This window comes from Podarcis bocagei, assembly GCF_964188305.1.
Source record: "Podarcis bocagei genome assembly, chromosome: 1".
Taxonomy (NCBI): Eukaryota; Metazoa; Chordata; class Lepidosauria; order Squamata; family Lacertidae; genus Podarcis; species Podarcis bocagei.
In genome coordinates this window covers 31972370-31990108 of record NC_138125.1, presented here as the reverse complement: position 1 = coordinate 31990108, position 17739 = coordinate 31972370, and the positions used below count along the sequence as shown (strand labels likewise).

Below are 17739 nucleotides of genomic sequence, written 5' to 3'. Positions count from 1 at the left end.
ATCAAAATCTGGCTTCTGACTGGTCTGTTTGTTTGATAGTCAAACACTCCATCAGGAGCCCTTTGTGAGAAAACCAGCTAACAACATTGCTGGGTAACTGACTCATAGTGAATAGCCATACCTCTTCTGCAGATTAGACTTTGTAGTTGGTGACATTCTGGCCCTCAGCCTACTGCAGAACCTGGTCTGTTTTCTCTTTCTATATGTTCTCTGGTGTCTGTATCTCTCTTAACTAGTGCCTATATCTGAAGCATTGGTTGCCGTATGAAGTTGGGCAGTTAAGCTAAGCAAGGGATCATAGGATCATATCTGGTTTTGAGGGACAAAATCTAGTTGATGGGCTGGAAAAATGTGAATATGAGTAATACTGCTACTACTACTACTAATAATTTATTATTATTTATACCCTGTCCATCTGGCTGAGTTTCTGCAGCCACTCTGGGTGGCTCCCAGTTGGCTCCCAGAGGGTTCGGTTGGGCCCTTATACCTCTAATACGCTTAAGACTAACACAGGAACACCACAGGGATGCGTACTCAGTCCGCTCCTTTATATTCTCTACACGTACGATTGTGTCGCTACTCACCCTAGTAATAGGGTTGTCAAATTTGCAGATGACACAACTGTGATTGGGCTCATCCCTGAAAGGGAGGGTGAAACGGATTATAGAGATGAGGTGGAGCGGTTGATAGAGTGGTGCAGAGCTAACAACTTGCTCATAAATACAAGGAAGACAAAGGAGCTTGTGGTGGATTTCAGGAGACAGAAGAGCAACGTCCAGCCACTTTTGATTGATGGGGTCTGTGTGGAGAGGGTAACAACGTTCAGATTTTTGGGCATTGAATTACAAGAGGATCTGTCCTGGAGTGTCAACACAAGGGGGCTTGTGAAGAAGGCACAGCAGAGACTGTACTTTTTGAGAATACTAAGGAAAAACCATCTTCCGCAGAAACTGCTGCTTGCCTTCTATCACTGTGCCATTGAGAGCATGCTCACTTATGGCTTATGTGTGTGGTACGGAAGCTGTACTACCCAGGACAGGATGGGGTTGTGCAGGGTTGTTAAGGCAGCAGAGAGCATTATTGGCTGCCCACTCTCCACCTTAGAGCAGATTTATGCCACAAGGTGCCATAGGAAGGCACTGGACATAGTAAAAGATCCATCGCATCCTGGTCACTGTCTCTTCGAGCTCTTGCCGTCGGGACGGAGATACAGGACGATGAAGACAAGAACGAGCTGTCTTAAGAACAACTTCTTCTCCAGAGCGATCTCGGCCCTGAATGGGAAGCCCGGACTTTGAAAGTCATCTAATCTCCCTTGCTGTATTATACTGTATTGTTTAATTAGTGTTTTTATGGAGCAGTCAAGTAATTTCGTTGTCCCCGAAGGGGGCAATGACAATAAAGATATTATTATTATTATTATTATTATTATTATTATTATTATTATGTGTTAAAAACAATACAGCATTAAATATTAAAAACTTCCCTAAACAGGGCTGCCTTCAGATGTCTATTAAAAATAGAATAGCTGCTTATTTCCTTGACATCTGATGGGAGGGCATTCCATAGGGCGGGCACCACTACCGAGAAGGCCCTCTGTCTGGTTTCCTGTAACCTCACTTCTCGCAATGAGGGAATCACCAGTTAGGAGCTAGGAGATCTGGAGAGGTTTTCAGGCTGTGAACACAAATAATTTTAAGTTTAAAATATTGTTCATTGCATCTAAATAAGGAATCCATGCAAATCAGTGCACTTATGTGAATTAATAAGACTTAACCTGAATCAACCTATACCTCTTGAAACAATCCTGTTTCATTATTCCAGTTGCTTGCTCTGTACTTCATTTCCAATCTATCTAACAGTTCCCCCAGACTTGAAAATTGACCTTACAGCAAATGCTTTACCTTACCAGCATAGATCAGGCTGATTTGTATGGATGCTTTTTGAGTATTATCTTATAAGCACCAGTTGTTCTTTGTTTGTATTGGAAAATTATGAAAGCATTGAAACTATTTTCATTCAAAAGGTGTCATTTGAAAACCCATGTCGTCTAGGCAATATTTATGTGGTTTAAGCTATCAAAAGTTGCTCATCGGTATAGCATTAAAATTCTAAGCTTTCCCAAATTCCTTCAGCAGCCAACCCAAAGGCTGCACAGGTGCACTGTTATACAGTGGTGCCTCGCAAGACGAAATTAATTCATTCCGCGAGTTTTTTCGTCTAGCGAATTTTTCATCTTGCGAAGCATGGTGTCAGAAAAGTTTTGGAAAAGCTTCAAAAATCGCCAAAAACCTCAAAAAGGCTACCATACCGCGTTCTATAAGTTGCTCCTCGAAGTCAAGCCGCAACTGTATTAACGGTGTTAAGAAAAAGGAAACAAACTTGCAAAAAACGCAAGACGTTTTCATCTTGCGAAGCAAGCCCATAGGGAAATTCGTCTTGCGAAGCAGCTCAAAAACCGCAAAACCCTTTCGTCTAGCGAGTTTTTCGTCTTGCGATGCATTCGCCTTGCGGGGCACCACGGTAACAGAGCAGCTAAGCCAGTGGCAGCCAAAAGGACTGTAAGGAGATACCTTGGTCTGCCAAGCCCATTTGAGACGATTGCTTACTTACTGCCAGACAGTAAACCATGGTTTATTGTGACAGGAATGAGCTACAACAATCCTTGGGCTGTCTTACCTCCCACTCTTTCTCTGGCATGACTTCAAAGAAGGGGTCAGAAGGTTTTGATTCTGGTTTTGATTAACTGCACTTTAGTGTTACACCTGAAAGCTGACCTATGGTTTAGCCCAGGGTTCAGCAACCATTTTCAGCTGTGAGCCAGTCCACCGTCCCTCAGACCATGTGGTGGGACAGACTATTTTTTTTGGGGGGGGGGGAGGAACGAATTCCTATGTCCCACAAATAACCCAGAGATGCATTTTAAATAAAAGCACACATACTACTTATGTAAAAACACCAGGTAGCCCCACAAATAAAACAGAGATGCATTTTAAATAAAAGCACACATTCTACTCATGTAAAAACACGCTGATTCCTGGACCGTCCGTGGACCGGATTGAGAAGGCTATTGGGCTGCATCTGGCCCACGGGCCCTAGGTTGCCTACCCCTGGTTTAGCCTATCTATGGTGTTTTGAAACCAGGCAGCTTTATAAACAAACCATAGTTTAGTTTAGTTTAGTTTACAGTTTAGTTAATTAAGCTAACAGTTAACTGTTAAGTTAACAGTTTGTCAACTTTGGATGAAACAACAAGCTGGTTAATAAAAAATAGAAGTGAAAGCTTCTGATCTCCTTACAATCACACTGGAGGAGGGCAGTCATGAGTTCATGAGCCCAAAGTTCACTGAAGCTTGCTCTCATTAGAATGAAGCCACAATCTCTTATGATTCAAACCAGATCAATGGCAGAATCAGTCAAAAAAGTATTAGGTTGTACAGTGGTGCCTCGCAAGACGAAATTAATTCGTTCCGCAAGTTTTTTCTTCTTGCGAGTTTTTCGTCTTGCGAAGCACGGTTTTCCATAGGAATGCATTGAAAATCAATCAATGCGTTCCTATGGAGACCGGGGACAGAGGGGAAGCGCCGCGGCCCTTCTCCTCTGTCCCTGGACCTGTTTTAAAGCAAGGGAAGGGGCAGCGGGGAGAATCGCTTCTCCCCGTTGCCGCCCCTTGGTTCAAAAGGGGTTCGGGGACAGAGGGGAAGGCGCGCGCGCGCCTTCCCCTCTGTCCCCTCTTTTGAAGCAAGGGGCAGAGGGGAGAAGATCGCTTCTCCCCGTTGCCGCCCCTTGGTTCAAAAGGGGTCCGCGCGCGCCTTCCCCTCTGTCCCCGGAGATTGCGGGGCTGGCAACGGGGAGAAGCAATCTTCTCCCCGCCGCCCCTTGCTTCAAAAGATGTCCGGGGTGCGGGGGCAAGCTTCATTTTGCGAAGCAAGCCCATAGGGAAATTTGTCTTGCGAAGCAACTCAAAAACGAAAAAACCTTTCGTCTTGCGAGTTTTTCGTCTCGCGAGGCGTTCGTCTTGCGGGGCACCACTGTACATAATTTCACACATGTGTTATAGGGATGTGGGTAGCGCTGTGGTCTAAATCACTGAGCCTCTTGGGCTTGCTGATTGGAAGGTTGGCGATTCAAATCTGCACGATGGGGTGAGCTCCTGTTGCTCTGTTCCAGTTTCTGCTAACCTAGCACTTCAAAAACATACCATTGCAAGTAGATAACGGCGTTTCCATGCACTACTGCAATGCGCTCTACGTGGGGCTACCTTTGAAGGTGACTCGGAAACTACAGCTAATCCAGAATGCGGCAGCTAGACTGGTGACTGGGGGCGGCCGCCGAGACCACATAACACCGGTCTTGAAAGACCTACATTGGCTCCCAGTACGTTTCCGAGCACAATTCAAAGTGCTGGTGTTGACCTTTAAAGCCCTAAACGGCTTCGGCCCAGTATACCTGAAGGAGCGTCTCCACCCCCATCGTTCTGCCCAGACACTGAGGTCCAGCGCCGAGGGCCTTCTGGCGGTTCCCTCACTGCGAGAAGCAAAGCTACAGGGAACCAGGCAGAGGGCCTTTTCGGTGGTGGCGCCCGCCCTGTGGAATGCCCTCCCATCGGATGTCAAGGTGATGGACAACTACCTAACATTCAGAAGACATCTTAAGGCGGCCCTATTCAGGGAAGCTTTTAATGTATGATATTTTAGTGTTTTTTGGTTTCTGTGGAAGCCGCCCAGAGTGGCTGGGGAAACCCAGCCAGATGGGCGGGGTACAAATAATAAATTATTATTATTATTATTATTATTATTATTATTATTATTATTATTATTATTATTATTATTATTGTTATTATTATTATTATTATTATTATTATTATTATTATTATTATATGTTACATTTTAGAGGCAGACTTTAGAATCTTAGGGTATACCTAAGAAAATCATGTGTAAAAAGGTCCTTCTGTGCTATTCTGCCAAAGTTTTGCTTTTTGCGATGTATCATAGAGTGGTGCAGTGTTATTATTTGTATCTCAAACTTGCCCTCCTGGGAACTGTCTACCCTCTGCAGTACTACAGTTTGGTGCAAACTTGCTACACACTATGATTGTGGACAATGAGCCACAATCGAGGAGCAGCGTGTTATGCAATTGTGGTACATAAGACCCACACGTAGAATCACATCATACATACCGTATTTTTCGCCCCATAAGGCGCACCGGCCTATAGGACGCACCTAGTTTTTTGGGGGGGAAATAAAGAAAAAAAAATTTATTTCCCCCCCAGGCGCGGGGCTGGGGCGGGAAGCTGTCCCCCGAGCTTGTGTTGCTGGCTGCGGGGAGAAGCAGGCTTCTCCTGCCGCCAGCCTTCAAACCAGGTCAGGGGACAGCGGGAAAGGCGCACTGCGCCTCTCCCGCTGTCCCCCGAGTTTGCGGGGCTGGCGACGGGGAGGAGCAGGCTTCTCCCGCCGCCAGCCTTCTAACTAAGTTGGGGGACAGCGGGAAAGGCGTGCCGCGCCTCTCCTATCCCTGAGTTTGCGGGGCTGGCGACGGGGAGGAGCAGGCTTCTCCCCGCCGCCAGCCTCCAAACCAGGTCGGGGGACAACGGGATGGCGGCGTTCCGCCTCCCTGCTGTCCCCCGAGCTTGTGGGGCTGGGGCTCTCCTGAAGCCTGGAGAGCAAGAGGGGTTGGTGCGCACCGACCCCTCTCGCTCTCCAGGCTTCAGCGAAAGCCTGCATTCGCCCCATAGGACGCACACACATTTCCCCTTCATTTTTGGAGGGGAAAAAGTGTGTCCTATAGGGCGAAAAATACGGTATATGGCAATCTACACTTGCTATGATATGACATTGCTGTTCTCCATCCAGACTATTGTAGTTCACACATGCAATGTGCTTAGCTCCTTGGGAATGATTTTACTGCTAAATATCCTTTCATATCTACTCACTAGTTATTGGACTGAAATATACTACTGTGTCCTATTCATAGTTGACCTTTGGCTGGTGGGAGAGATGTATCTTCCATCAGAAGAGTATCAGGATAGGTGAGCATTGCCTGTTCCACTCAGGTTTGTGTAATGGATCAGTGTTTCTCTTCCTGAAACTACCGAATGGCCTGCAAATGTGTTGGGCTTCCAGCTGTTCCCTAGGAATATGGCCAAATTCTCCAACAGGAATCTGAAAAATGTAGTTGAACTCATGTTCCCTAATTAGGCCGGCTTATTTCGAACGAGCCCTGGCCTCATTCAGCCTGGAGCTCCCCAAGGCCTTCTCGTCAGCCCCTGGCACCCTGAATAGCTGCCTAGTTATTTTCAGCCTGTTGGGGTTATCTCCTTATCCTCAATAACATTTTTCATCATCCTCACCAAAATAACTCTCTTAAGCATCTTTTATTTCCCAGCCCTTTTCATTTTAGTTTTCGCTGTTAGTTTGCATTGAAGATTGCTGAGTGTTGAGCACAAAGCCATGGGAAAGACTTATATTAAAATTCTATTTCCACACATTTATTTCATTCTTTGAATAGTTTCCAACTTGAGCCCACTGAAGGAAGAAGGAGGGAACCATTGGCTGAACACTGTTACACCACACATCTCTTGGCTCCTAGGACACTGTGGCTATATGGGTCTACATATGCCCCCTGAGGGAGAGGCCTGGGATCATTGGATCCTGGCAGCATGATGTGTGGGAAAGAGAAAATTGCAGCTTGCTGTCAGGAGTTGTGTAGTCAAATTAGCCTATAAGAAGGATATTCAAAGGATTTTAAATCTGAACTCCACTGAGGTGTTTCAAGTTGCAAGAGACTCAAGATGTGTTTTCAGTGAACAAATGTGTTTCATGTACAAACATGGTTGAAAAGGCCTCCATCACACAGTGATCAGCAAAAGAGGTATATTCAGATTCCTATATAGTAATGGATTCGACTGAAAAAATATTGACACAATTGGAAGATATAATAATTGACCCCGTTCAGTTTCAGTGAGAGAATTTGCGGATGATACAAAATTGTTCAGTGTTACAAAAAAGACGCTGGACCTCTTCAAACTGAGTAAATGGGTGTGAACAAGTGTAAAATGATGCTTGTCAGGGCAAAAATATTAATCTCATATATTTGTTCATGGGGTCTGAACTAGCAGTTATTGACCAGGAACAATATCTTGCTGTCATAGTGGATGGCTTGATGTAAGTTGGCAAAAGAATTGAAAACAAAACTGCTGACATCATAATGCTGCTATACAAATATATGCTGTAAGTGCATCTGGAATACTGTGTACAGTTCTCACCTCAAAAAGAATATGGTAGAGCTGGAAAACATTTGGAAGAGGGCAATCAAATGATAAAAGTGGTTGGAGCAGCTCCCCTATGAGGAAAATTTGCAATGTTTGGTAATTTTGAGAAAAGTAAGTAAGAATTGGTATGATAGGCATTTATAAAATTATCCATGGCATGGAGAAAGTGGGTAGAGAAAAGTTTTTCTCTCTCTCTGTCATAATACTAGAACTCAGGGCTGAATGTTGGAAGATTCCTGAAAGATAATGAAGTAATTCTGCACACAGTGTGTAGTTAAACTATGGAACTTGCTCCCTCAGGAAGCAGGGATAGTTACCATCTTGAATAGCTTTCAAAGAGAGGTAGCGAAATTCATGGAGGATAAATCTGTTAATGGCTGCTAGCCATGCTGGAGGCTATGATCTGCCTCCACAGCTAGAGGCAGTCGGAGAGAGTGCTTTAGTCCTTGGGTTCTATTTACAGGCATTTGGTTGGCCACAGAGAGAACAGGATATTGGACTAGATAGGCCATTGGCTTAATCCAACAGGCTTTTCTACTATTTTTAAGTTCTTATACTCCAGTCTTGCAATCTCTTCCATATATTGACCTTGCCTCTCCTGACTTTTTGTGTGTCTCTTGACATCTCTAGTTCATTTGGCTTCTTCCCCTTTATTTCAAGAGCTCAAATCTCTGCCATTCCTAGAAAAAGCTACCTTTGATCCCACTTCTCCTTCCACTTATTGCTCTGTGTCTCTCTTTCCTTTACCCGTTTTTCAAGCATATAATTTATAACTCTTTGTGACTTATCCTCCCAGGTCTCTGCTTGATCTTATTTTTTGCTTATTTCACACTCTCTTGAAACTACTCTCACCAAATTAGTGTTGTTTAGTCGTTTAGTCGTGTCCGGCTCTTCGTGACCCCATGGACCAGAGCACGCCAGGCACTCCTGTCTTCCTCACCAAATTACCTTATACAAATATCTAAGGGCTGTTTATTGATCTGCCTGGTGCCTTCAACCCTCCTTATACCATTTTCTTCAAATGGCTCTCCATTTTACAGTTTCAAAGTTCTGTACACTCCTCATTTCTCCACCTCTCTCACCACTCCATTATTGTTTTCAGATCCTGGTCAAGTTTATTTAAAAGTAAATCCCACTGAATTCCATGGGAGTTATTTCCAAAATAAGTGTTCCATCAGACTGCAACTTCTGTCTCCCGAGTTAAACCCGTCAGAATATTCTTACTACACTTGGAAAGCTTGCACTTGAGTGTATAATGTATAATTCAAGATTCCTAAAAATGTATTAAAACCCAGCATACAAAATTAGTGGGAAGACAAAAGAATCATTTTCAATGATCCCCTTAATGGCTTGGATCCAAAGAGCTCCTTAGGGCCATGCGAGGGGGTTTCTGCTACCTAGTGGAATTCACTTTCTTAAAATATGACAAACTGCTTTTTAAACTTTCTTCATTGCTATGTGACATGGGGAGACGGCTATTCTGTCTAAAATTGGTTTTAGTTTGAATTCTGTACACTACATTGATATATTTTATGAGTTTGCCATATAGAAATGAAAGATTATTAGTACTAATTATAATAATAATAGTTACAAATTCCCTTCTTTCTGCATGCATGTATACAAGACACATGCACACTGTCATTCATGCTCCTGACTTCTCTTGTCCCCTTTGTGCTGATGTCTACTACATCTACCTTTCTCATGGGAACTCATTTCCTGCTGGCCTCTGATGGGAATTGGGGGGCACCCTAAAACAAATGGCCTGAGCTGTTTGACTGCATTGCATCCCTTTGCCTTTTCTTTTTGTCACTGAAGCCGTCTCACAATATGAATAATATACAGGGGAATCCCCACTTACGCAGGGCTCCGTCCCCAGCTGCTGTGCATGTCACCGAGACTCATGTGAGTGGGGATTCCCCTGTTCTGCCCCACCCCATTCCACCCCCCTTTTCAGCCCTGAAAACAACACACATGTCACCAGGAGCACACATGCTGATCGCACACAAGTGGGGAGACATCTGTAGTGGGGAACCATTGGTCCTCTGGATGTTGCTGAACTACAACTTCCATAATCCCTGGCCGTTGGCCATGTTTGCTGGAGCGGATGAGAGTTGTTCCCCACACCTCAAGGAACACTTGAGGTGGCAGTTTTCATGGTGGGCTATATGCTGTGTGAGGTATGTGTGCCGCTGAAGGATTGCCTTAACTGTTGGGCTTTGGAAAGGGTTGCACTTATAGCCATCTGAGCTTACGATTTCCATTTTAGAAAGGATTGTTAGTACTCTTTTCAGGGAGATGGAGCAGCAGGATAGCCGTGTTGCCTGAGGATGGCTTGTACTGTGACGTACATATGTGCAATTTACTTAAGGGCAGCGGAAAAGAATATTATTAGAAACCTCCATGTAAAAGGGTTTGGTGTTTTTTTTTACAATAAATAGGTTAAAGTGCTTGGATATAAGACAAATGAATGTGATTCCATGAGAAGGTTCTGTGTATATTTTGGTGGTATATTTTGGTAGGATGACAAACTATGTGTAGGCTCTTTTGTGTATGTGTGCATGTGCATGTACATCCATATGTGGTATGTTTTCCTGAAACATCCCAGTTTGAAATGCTCCTTTTTTGGCACTACAGCCTCTTGGTTTTGGCATCTTAAGAATCCGGAGGAATCATTTAAAGATCAGAAAACTCCATTCACTGCAGCCCCTGAAGGCTTCACATTTTGTGACACAGTCATTCCAGTCGACTGAGCTCTGTCGCTTGCGGATGAGCCCATATAAGGAAGCTGTTTCCTGCGTTCCAAGCGATCCGTTTGTCCCTCTGCCCTTCCGCGCCCCCTTTGCTGAAGAAAGCTGGTATTTGAAACTGCAGCTCTCGGCTCATTCCTTCTCCCTGTTTATTTTTGGAGAGTTACTATTTCTGCTCCTCTTAGGGAGTTATGTTGGGTCGTGCCCCCTTCTTCCAGCAGGCAATGGACCCCAATGACAAGTATTGTCTATTTCCCACAGTCACAAACATTACATCACGAAACAATTTTCCCCCTCACCTGTAGAAGATGCTGGGCCTTTCCACCAGAGTGAAGGTCACAATGGCTTTTGAGAGACCCTCAGGATCTATTCTTTTCTCTTGCTACTTTCTGGAGGGATCTAGAATGTTCTCCCCCCCCCCCACTTTAGCAATGAAAAAGCTGAAGTGACCTGAAGACTTCACACCTCTGAAAATGTTCTTAGAGTTCCTGATAGTCAGTTCAAACATATATTAACAACATGTGGTAATCCTTGTAGGAGTGCACCACTGTGCGCTACAGCTGGGGGATCAATTGTTAAGAAAATAAGAAGAGTCCTACTGGATCTGATCAATGGCCCATGTTGGTCAGCATCCTGATTCTAAGAATGGCTAGCCAGATGGGAAGTACACCAGCAGGCCATGAACCCAGCAGTCCATCCTCTAGGATATCTCAGTTGATAGGACATGAGCAGGGCTTTTTTATATAGAAAAAGATGTGCCAGAACCAAAGTTTTTTAGGGGAAGGACATCGCAATGCTACAGAGGTGCCGGAACGCACAAAAGAGGCCCAGAACTCAGTTCCGATGAGTTGTTGGGGCTGCAAAAAAGCCCCAAGTATGAGACTCTTAATCTCAGGGTTTGAGCCCCACATTGGGCAAAAGATTTTTTCATTGCAGAAGGTTGGACTAGATTACCCTCCTGGTCCCTTCCAGCTGTATAATTCTGATTCTATTATCATATGTTTTGAATATTTAAGTACCACAAATTCCACTTCCTTTTGCCAGGCTGAACTATTGCCAGCTAATTTTATTATGTGATCCCAAATTCTAGGATTTGGAGGGGGTGGGAATCTAACCATTGTCTCCACGTTATTCATAACTTTATAAAACCCTGTCACATGATTTCCCCCATAGTAGACTTTTCCACTATGCTTTAAAACCTTTCCTAATAGGAAAATGGATTCAATGGATTATCAATGGTTGCACTTTTGTATACTTTCTCCAGTGTTATGGCATCCTTTTTGAGATGTGGCAACTGGAATTGGTTGGGCTGAGGCCAGGTAGAATGGGCTGTATCTGTTTAGATTGCACAAGGGCAATGTAATTTTGAATGATCCCCTACATATATATATTTTTTTTAAACTTCAAATAGAAAATGAGAACAGTCTGGTTAAACATGTGCTAGTTTTCTTATCGTGGGGGAATGTGGAAGAACCTTCAAAACTGGAATCCTCCATCTCTGGTGGTACATTTCATTTTCTCATCTTGTACATATTTCAGATGGAAGAGAGAGGGGGGGGGGTTTGCCATAGGTCACCTGGTGAGATTTATGCCAGGGATGGATTGGTTCCTTAGTCACTACCCTACACTAGCTCTTTTTTTTTTAAAAGATATTTATTACTTTTCGAACAGTTTCAACACAACACTACAAACAAGGAAAGAAAAAGAAAAAAACCCAATACAAATACAATACAAAAACACTACATACAAAACAAAACAAAAACAAACAAAAACAATTTAAAAACACCTCAAACATTTTCAATATCTTATCTTTCATTCGCTTATTTCCAACGACCTCCTCACACCTCCCTTTTTGTATTCCACTTCTATTAATTGTTTCAGCAATTCCTTTCCATCTTCCTCTGTTTTCTATCCTATAATTATCTTAACACATTCTTGCCTTATTTTTTCCTTTAATTTTCTATTAATCTATTTATACTTAATTCCTTATAACATTTCTACTAAAGCCATATAACTTCATTCCAACATTCTTCTAACATTCATTAATTTTACAATATTTCTATAAATAGTCTTTAAACTTTTTTCCAGTCTTCTTCCCCCGACTCTTCTCCCTGGTCTCGGATCTTGCCAGTCATTTCCGCCAATTCCATATAGTCCATCAACTTCATCTGCCATTATCCAACACTTCAGTGCTTTCAGGAAGTAGCCATTCTCTCAGCTAGCAAAAAGCAGATAGTTCACAACAAAATTTAGGGATCTGGCAGGGCAAGTCCACCTCCTTCTTTGGCATCCGTCAATATCTTAAATTTTACTCGAGGCTTCCTGCCCTGCCAAACAAATCTAGAGACGTCCCTCTGCCACCTCCTGAAACAATCCATCCCATCCAAAGCTTGCAATGTTTGAAACAAAAGCAACATCCCCAACAACACAGCAACCCTCATCCCCTCCACAGCAACTCGGCCCAACAAAAACAACTTCAGATTTGTCCATATTTCCAAATCCCCCTTCTCTTCAATCCAACGTCCTTCACAGTTATCCTTGGATGAATTCACATTTCTGGCGGTCATACTAACCCCCAAATACCTCTCTTTCTCAACCGATGTTAGTCCTGTCTCCTCCTGAAACTCTGTCAAGCTTTCCTTTTCCTCAGGTAGGGCTCTGATCCTCAAATTCATCTGTTTCTCTTTAAGTTCAGTCATAACAAATGTCAGCTTATGTTCATCAAGTTGTCCTTGTATGGATGGGACTCTCTGTCTCTCCAATTGTATTGCTTTATATTCAGCAGCAAGGGTTTTCTCCTTGACTTCATCCGCAGTTTGCCGTATCAGAGTAGATTCCTGTATCAATTTCTGGATGGTTTCTGTATTGGTATTCACCTTTTGTCCCAGATTATTTAAACTTTCTACAATTAAGTCTATTTTAATATTTGCAGCATCCACTTTCACATTTATCACGTCTGTTTTCTTGTGAAGCTGTTCCAGCGAATCGTTTATTTTCACTAATACGACCGCTAAGGCCTCTTCTGTCGGCATTCCGTCTATTTTTTCCTTTCCATTTGCCATAACACTTATTTTTTTAAAAATAATATTTATTACTTTTAAACCTTACAAAAAGAAGAAAAGAAAAGGAAAAAGAAGAAAAAGCGAAAGAAAAAACAATACAGTACAATATATAAACAATACACAACACAACATTAACACATTAAACAAAACGAAAGCAAAAACAGTTCAAAAAACACAGATCATACCATCTCAATATCCTCTCTTTCATTCCCTTGTTTCATCGACCTCCTCTCACCTCCCTTTTTGTATTCCATTTCTATTAATTATTTCAGCAAATCCTTTCCATCTTTCTCTATTTTCTGTCATATGATTATCTTAACATATTTTAACCTTATTTTCCATTAATACTATAATACTTATTTATGCTTAATTCCTTAAAACATTTCTACTAAAGCCGTATAATTCCCTTCCAACATTTTTCTAACACTCATTAATTTTACATTATTTCCATATATAGATTTTAAACTTTTTCCAATATTCTTCCACCGTCTCTTCTCCCTGGTCTCGGATTCTGCCAGTCATTTCTGTCAATTCCATATAGTCCATCAACCTGGTGATCTTCTGTCTGAGGCTCTTAACTCTTTTCCAAGTCCCTTCTGCAGGTCTTCTTCATATTTATACATGCACTTTACTTTGTCTTCTCCTGATCTTGTTCTTATTTTCCTTCCTTTGATGCTGAGAAGTAGATCTCGGGGAAATTCCCACCTAGCAATGTTTTTATTCCTTCTCGACAAGTCAGCCAAATCTCCATAGTTAAAACTAAAATTCAAAAGATATTTCCTGTCGTATTTCAAAGTTCCTCCAAGTCTGGCGGTCCTCACAACTCCAGTCTCCTCCTGACCCAAATCCAGGTCCCAAAGGTCAATAAATCCCTGCATGAAGGGATCTATCCAACTTTCCTTCTCCAGTCCAAGCAGGGCTCCAATCCTTAAAGTCTGACTTTCTCTAAATTCGGTCATAAAAGGCATCAACCCATAGTCATCAAATTGCATCTGTGAGGCTGGGGCTCTCTCCCTCTCCACTTGTGCTACTTTAGGTTCCACAACAACAACTTTCTCCCCCGCCTTCTCCTCAATTTGCCATGTCGAAGTAGGTCCCTGTATCGATTCCTGAATAGCTTCTGTATTAATATTCACCTTTTCTCCCAAATTAGTCACTTTTTGTTCCAAGTTATCAATTTTTATAATCATCACATCCATCTTCTTATGGAGCTGTTCCAGTGAGTCATTAATCTTACATAATGCAACCACTAAGGCTTCTTCTGTCAACATTCTTAACGATCCAAGGTCAATCCCAGATTCTCAGAGTCTTATCTTGCAGCTGGAAATTTCCCCAGCTCAGCTCATGTAACAATTTCAAAGGCTTCCTCTAGGGGGAAACAATTTCTATTTGTATCAATCCTTTTAAGCACAGTTCAAGCAATAAAGTTAGTTTCAATTTTCAATTACTTTTACTCCTTTTTAAACGCAGAAGGAGACAATGGAAACAATGTATTTCTCTTCTTTAGCTTACTGTCAACAAACGATCTATTCACAGTCAATGAGCATATCCAAAACTTCAGTCTTACTAGCAGCCCGTTTCCAGGTTCAGAGCGGTGGTAATTTTACTTTCTTCACTCTCTCCTGCAGGCTTACGCGGTCTAAAATTTCCCCCCTCTTCTCCTGCTTCCAAGGGGGGTTTGATGATTTTAGCCGATGGAAGTTTAATCCTTTATCAGAAGCTTTCCAAGACTTTAGCTTGCGGCCTCTTTGCTTCAGTCTATTTACAAAAGGGGAAGGCGGACTTCCTGTTTGAAACCTCCCTGTTTCGGTGCCAAATTAAGACATTTAAAAATCCAATTTTCCGTTCTACTCATGGGTAGTTGTTTTAAGATCAAATTATCCACAGGAAAAAGTCAGCGCTCTCCGGCAACAGCAATGCGGCTTCACTCCGTGAAAGAAGCAGTCAATTCGAAGCACCGCGCCACTCACCCCACGTCGCTCCGGATCCCCGAAACCGGGTTTCCCCGTGAGTAGGGGAGGCGCAAAAGGTGCCAGCCGAATCCCACGTTCACAGGCTTCTCCCGCCTGTGATTTTTTTGTGGGTCCCCGCCTTCGCCGTGGCGGCCAGACCCTAATTTCCACGAAGCAAATTCCTCCCAGTCAGAGGAATTCAGCCATTACCGGAGGCGCTAACCCGGAAGTCCCCATTTGCCATAACACTTAAGAGATTCAAGGTCAATCCCAGAGTCTCACAATTTTTTATCTTGCAGCAGGAAATTCCCCTAGCCCAGCTCCTGTAAAGCAACCAATTTCAAAAGCTTCCACTAGGGGAAAACAGTTTCTATTTGTATTAGTCAGTAAAATCCTCTTTTAAACACAGTTCCAATAATCCAAAGTTAGTTTCAGTTTTCAGTTACTTTTACTCTTTTTTTTTTTTTAAGAACAGCCGGAGACAGTAGAAACAATGTATTCTCTTGTTTAGCTAGCTCTTTTCAGGTTATTAGGTGGGCTTGCCAAACAGGTGTTGAAGGTTTTTGAACAAGTAGAACAATTTCTCAGTGAGGAAGAGACTAGGATATTATGCAAGTCCTCAAGAGAGTTTACTGTATATACAGGTTTTCTGTGATATGCCATATCAGAATTTGGAATGAGAAATTTGTTTTGTAAACATTGGTGTAAATGTGTCTGCTGTGGATTTGGCTAGGGTTGTCACATTCTTCAAAGCCTAATCCCAAGGGAAATCCCACTTCCACAAATTTAAGCCGTTATGTTTACCTTTATTGTATAAATGTTTGCATTTTTGCTTAAATTATTATTATTATTTTGAGTTTATTTGACTGTTGATTTTGTTATGATTGTAAAGCCATCCTGGAGGTTCCATTCGTAGGACAGAAGGGCAGGATGTGAATTATTACTATATAATATAATAAAATAATAACCTAGGTTTTCTTTCTTGTTTCTCCCTCATATTGCTTGCTGCCTACTGTAAGCATTCATCATCTCAACCAGTAAAAACGCGGCAAAGCGTATGGAATGGCTCAGTTGGCGCCAGCGCTTCCAAGTGAGTGCAGTTTTATTTAATTCAACAATGATTCAAAGTGTGCTGTTGTGGTCACTGGGGCAGTTTCCTAGATTAGCAGCTATCTTCCTGGTTGTTGCTCCTTAGGTCTTTACACCCTGCTAGATGCATTTCCTTAGGCTGTTAAATTCCATTTCCTCTGACATCAGTGACTGCAGAGGAGATGCCCTTCATACTTGCCCCAGCCCATTTTTCTTCTGGTTAGTGCAACAAAGCTGAATTCATGAGTGTCTTCAGCAGCTTTGGCATAGCAAAAGGAATAAAATAACAAATTTCTGTTAATTTTATTATTTATTTTATCACCCTTCCTTCCCCAAAAGTGCCCAAACTTAATGCTTAAGTTTGAGTATGCTAATGAGGACATTTTATTTCTTACTAGATGAATAGTTGGTTAGTTTTCTGTTAAAAAAACAACCCTCCACATACCAAGTTTTGAAGAAACTGTGAAGTGCATATAACTCAGGTAAACATTGTGCAAAGCTCCCCCCACCACGATTAACACCAGTATTTGTTTTGTTTTGTTTAATCTTGTGCCCTGCTGTGCTATATTTATTGTAATGATTTGTATGTTTTAAACAATATATATGTTTTTTAATTGTGGTTTTTTCTACATTTTTAGCTATTCCTGTTTCTATGTACAGTATGAGCTGCCTTGAGTCCCATCAGGGTGAAAGGCAGGGTATAAATAAACATATAATATTAATATCCTGAAATTCAGCTTGAGAGCAAAAAAAGGTTACATAGGTGTGTTAATACGTTTTGCCTGTAGCCCCATTCACTCAGAGAGTTCAAGAAGGGTGGGTGAGGAGGACTGAAACTAGTGATTAGGGCAAATTCTTGCACAGAACAAGAGGAGCCATTCAAAGCATGTATGAACAGCAAAGCGAACAAGAAATTGTGGTCTAGTCGCCCTCTATGTAGTTCACCCACTCTTCTCAGAATACAGTTAGCTGAATCCCTAATATATATATTATTTCTGCGGCAAAGACAATCTCCAACCAGCAGAGGGCACTCCAATTCTGTTCTGAAAGCTGATGGACACAGAGGCGCTTCATGACATCATTACCTTTTGATAAACAGACTTACAGTAAATGGCCCGTTATGTTAGCTCATGCATTATATTTATAAGACACAAGGGGAAAAGAGCATGTGCTTGCTGAAGAGATCATCAGGCGCCTGACAAAGAGTACTCACGTTAAGAAATTTCAATGGAATGAAGGGAGGACGGCGGTGAGAGACTCACTACGACATCTTTCTAAAAACACAGTAGTTTCTAGAGATCTCCTTTATGGAGTCTGTTACAGTTAGTATTTGTTCCTTTCTCTGATCTTGTTTAAAACAAAACAAAACAAAAAAACCCCCAACCGATATTAAGCATAAATTCCTGATTTCTGTTTGTTTCTATACATGAAACATATTATGTTGTCTTTGTCTTAAAGTATAAATATATTGGTGGGAGCTATCAATACAACTGCTTGCTTGCTGTAGTCTTAATTATGTCTCTCCTAGGAGAGAGAGTGGATAGGTCTGTATATTGCTGTATTATAGCTGGGGAATTGGGACCAGAGGAGTACAAGACATGAAGGGCATTTCATGGAA

The 17739-nt window shown here is 42.2% G+C and overlaps 1 protein-coding gene across 1 annotated transcript in view; it reads left to right on the top strand.

The window, feature by feature from the left end:
• IFT43 (intraflagellar transport 43) overlaps window positions 1-17739 on the top strand; it is a 53016-nt gene that overhangs the window by 1883 nt on the left and 33394 nt on the right. Inside the window, exon 3 of the mRNA XM_081174503.1 lies at window positions 16052-16122. Within this exon, the coding sequence (XP_081030629.1) occupies window positions 16052-16122 (71 nt within the window). The remainder of the gene's footprint in view (window positions 1-16051; window positions 16123-17739) is intronic.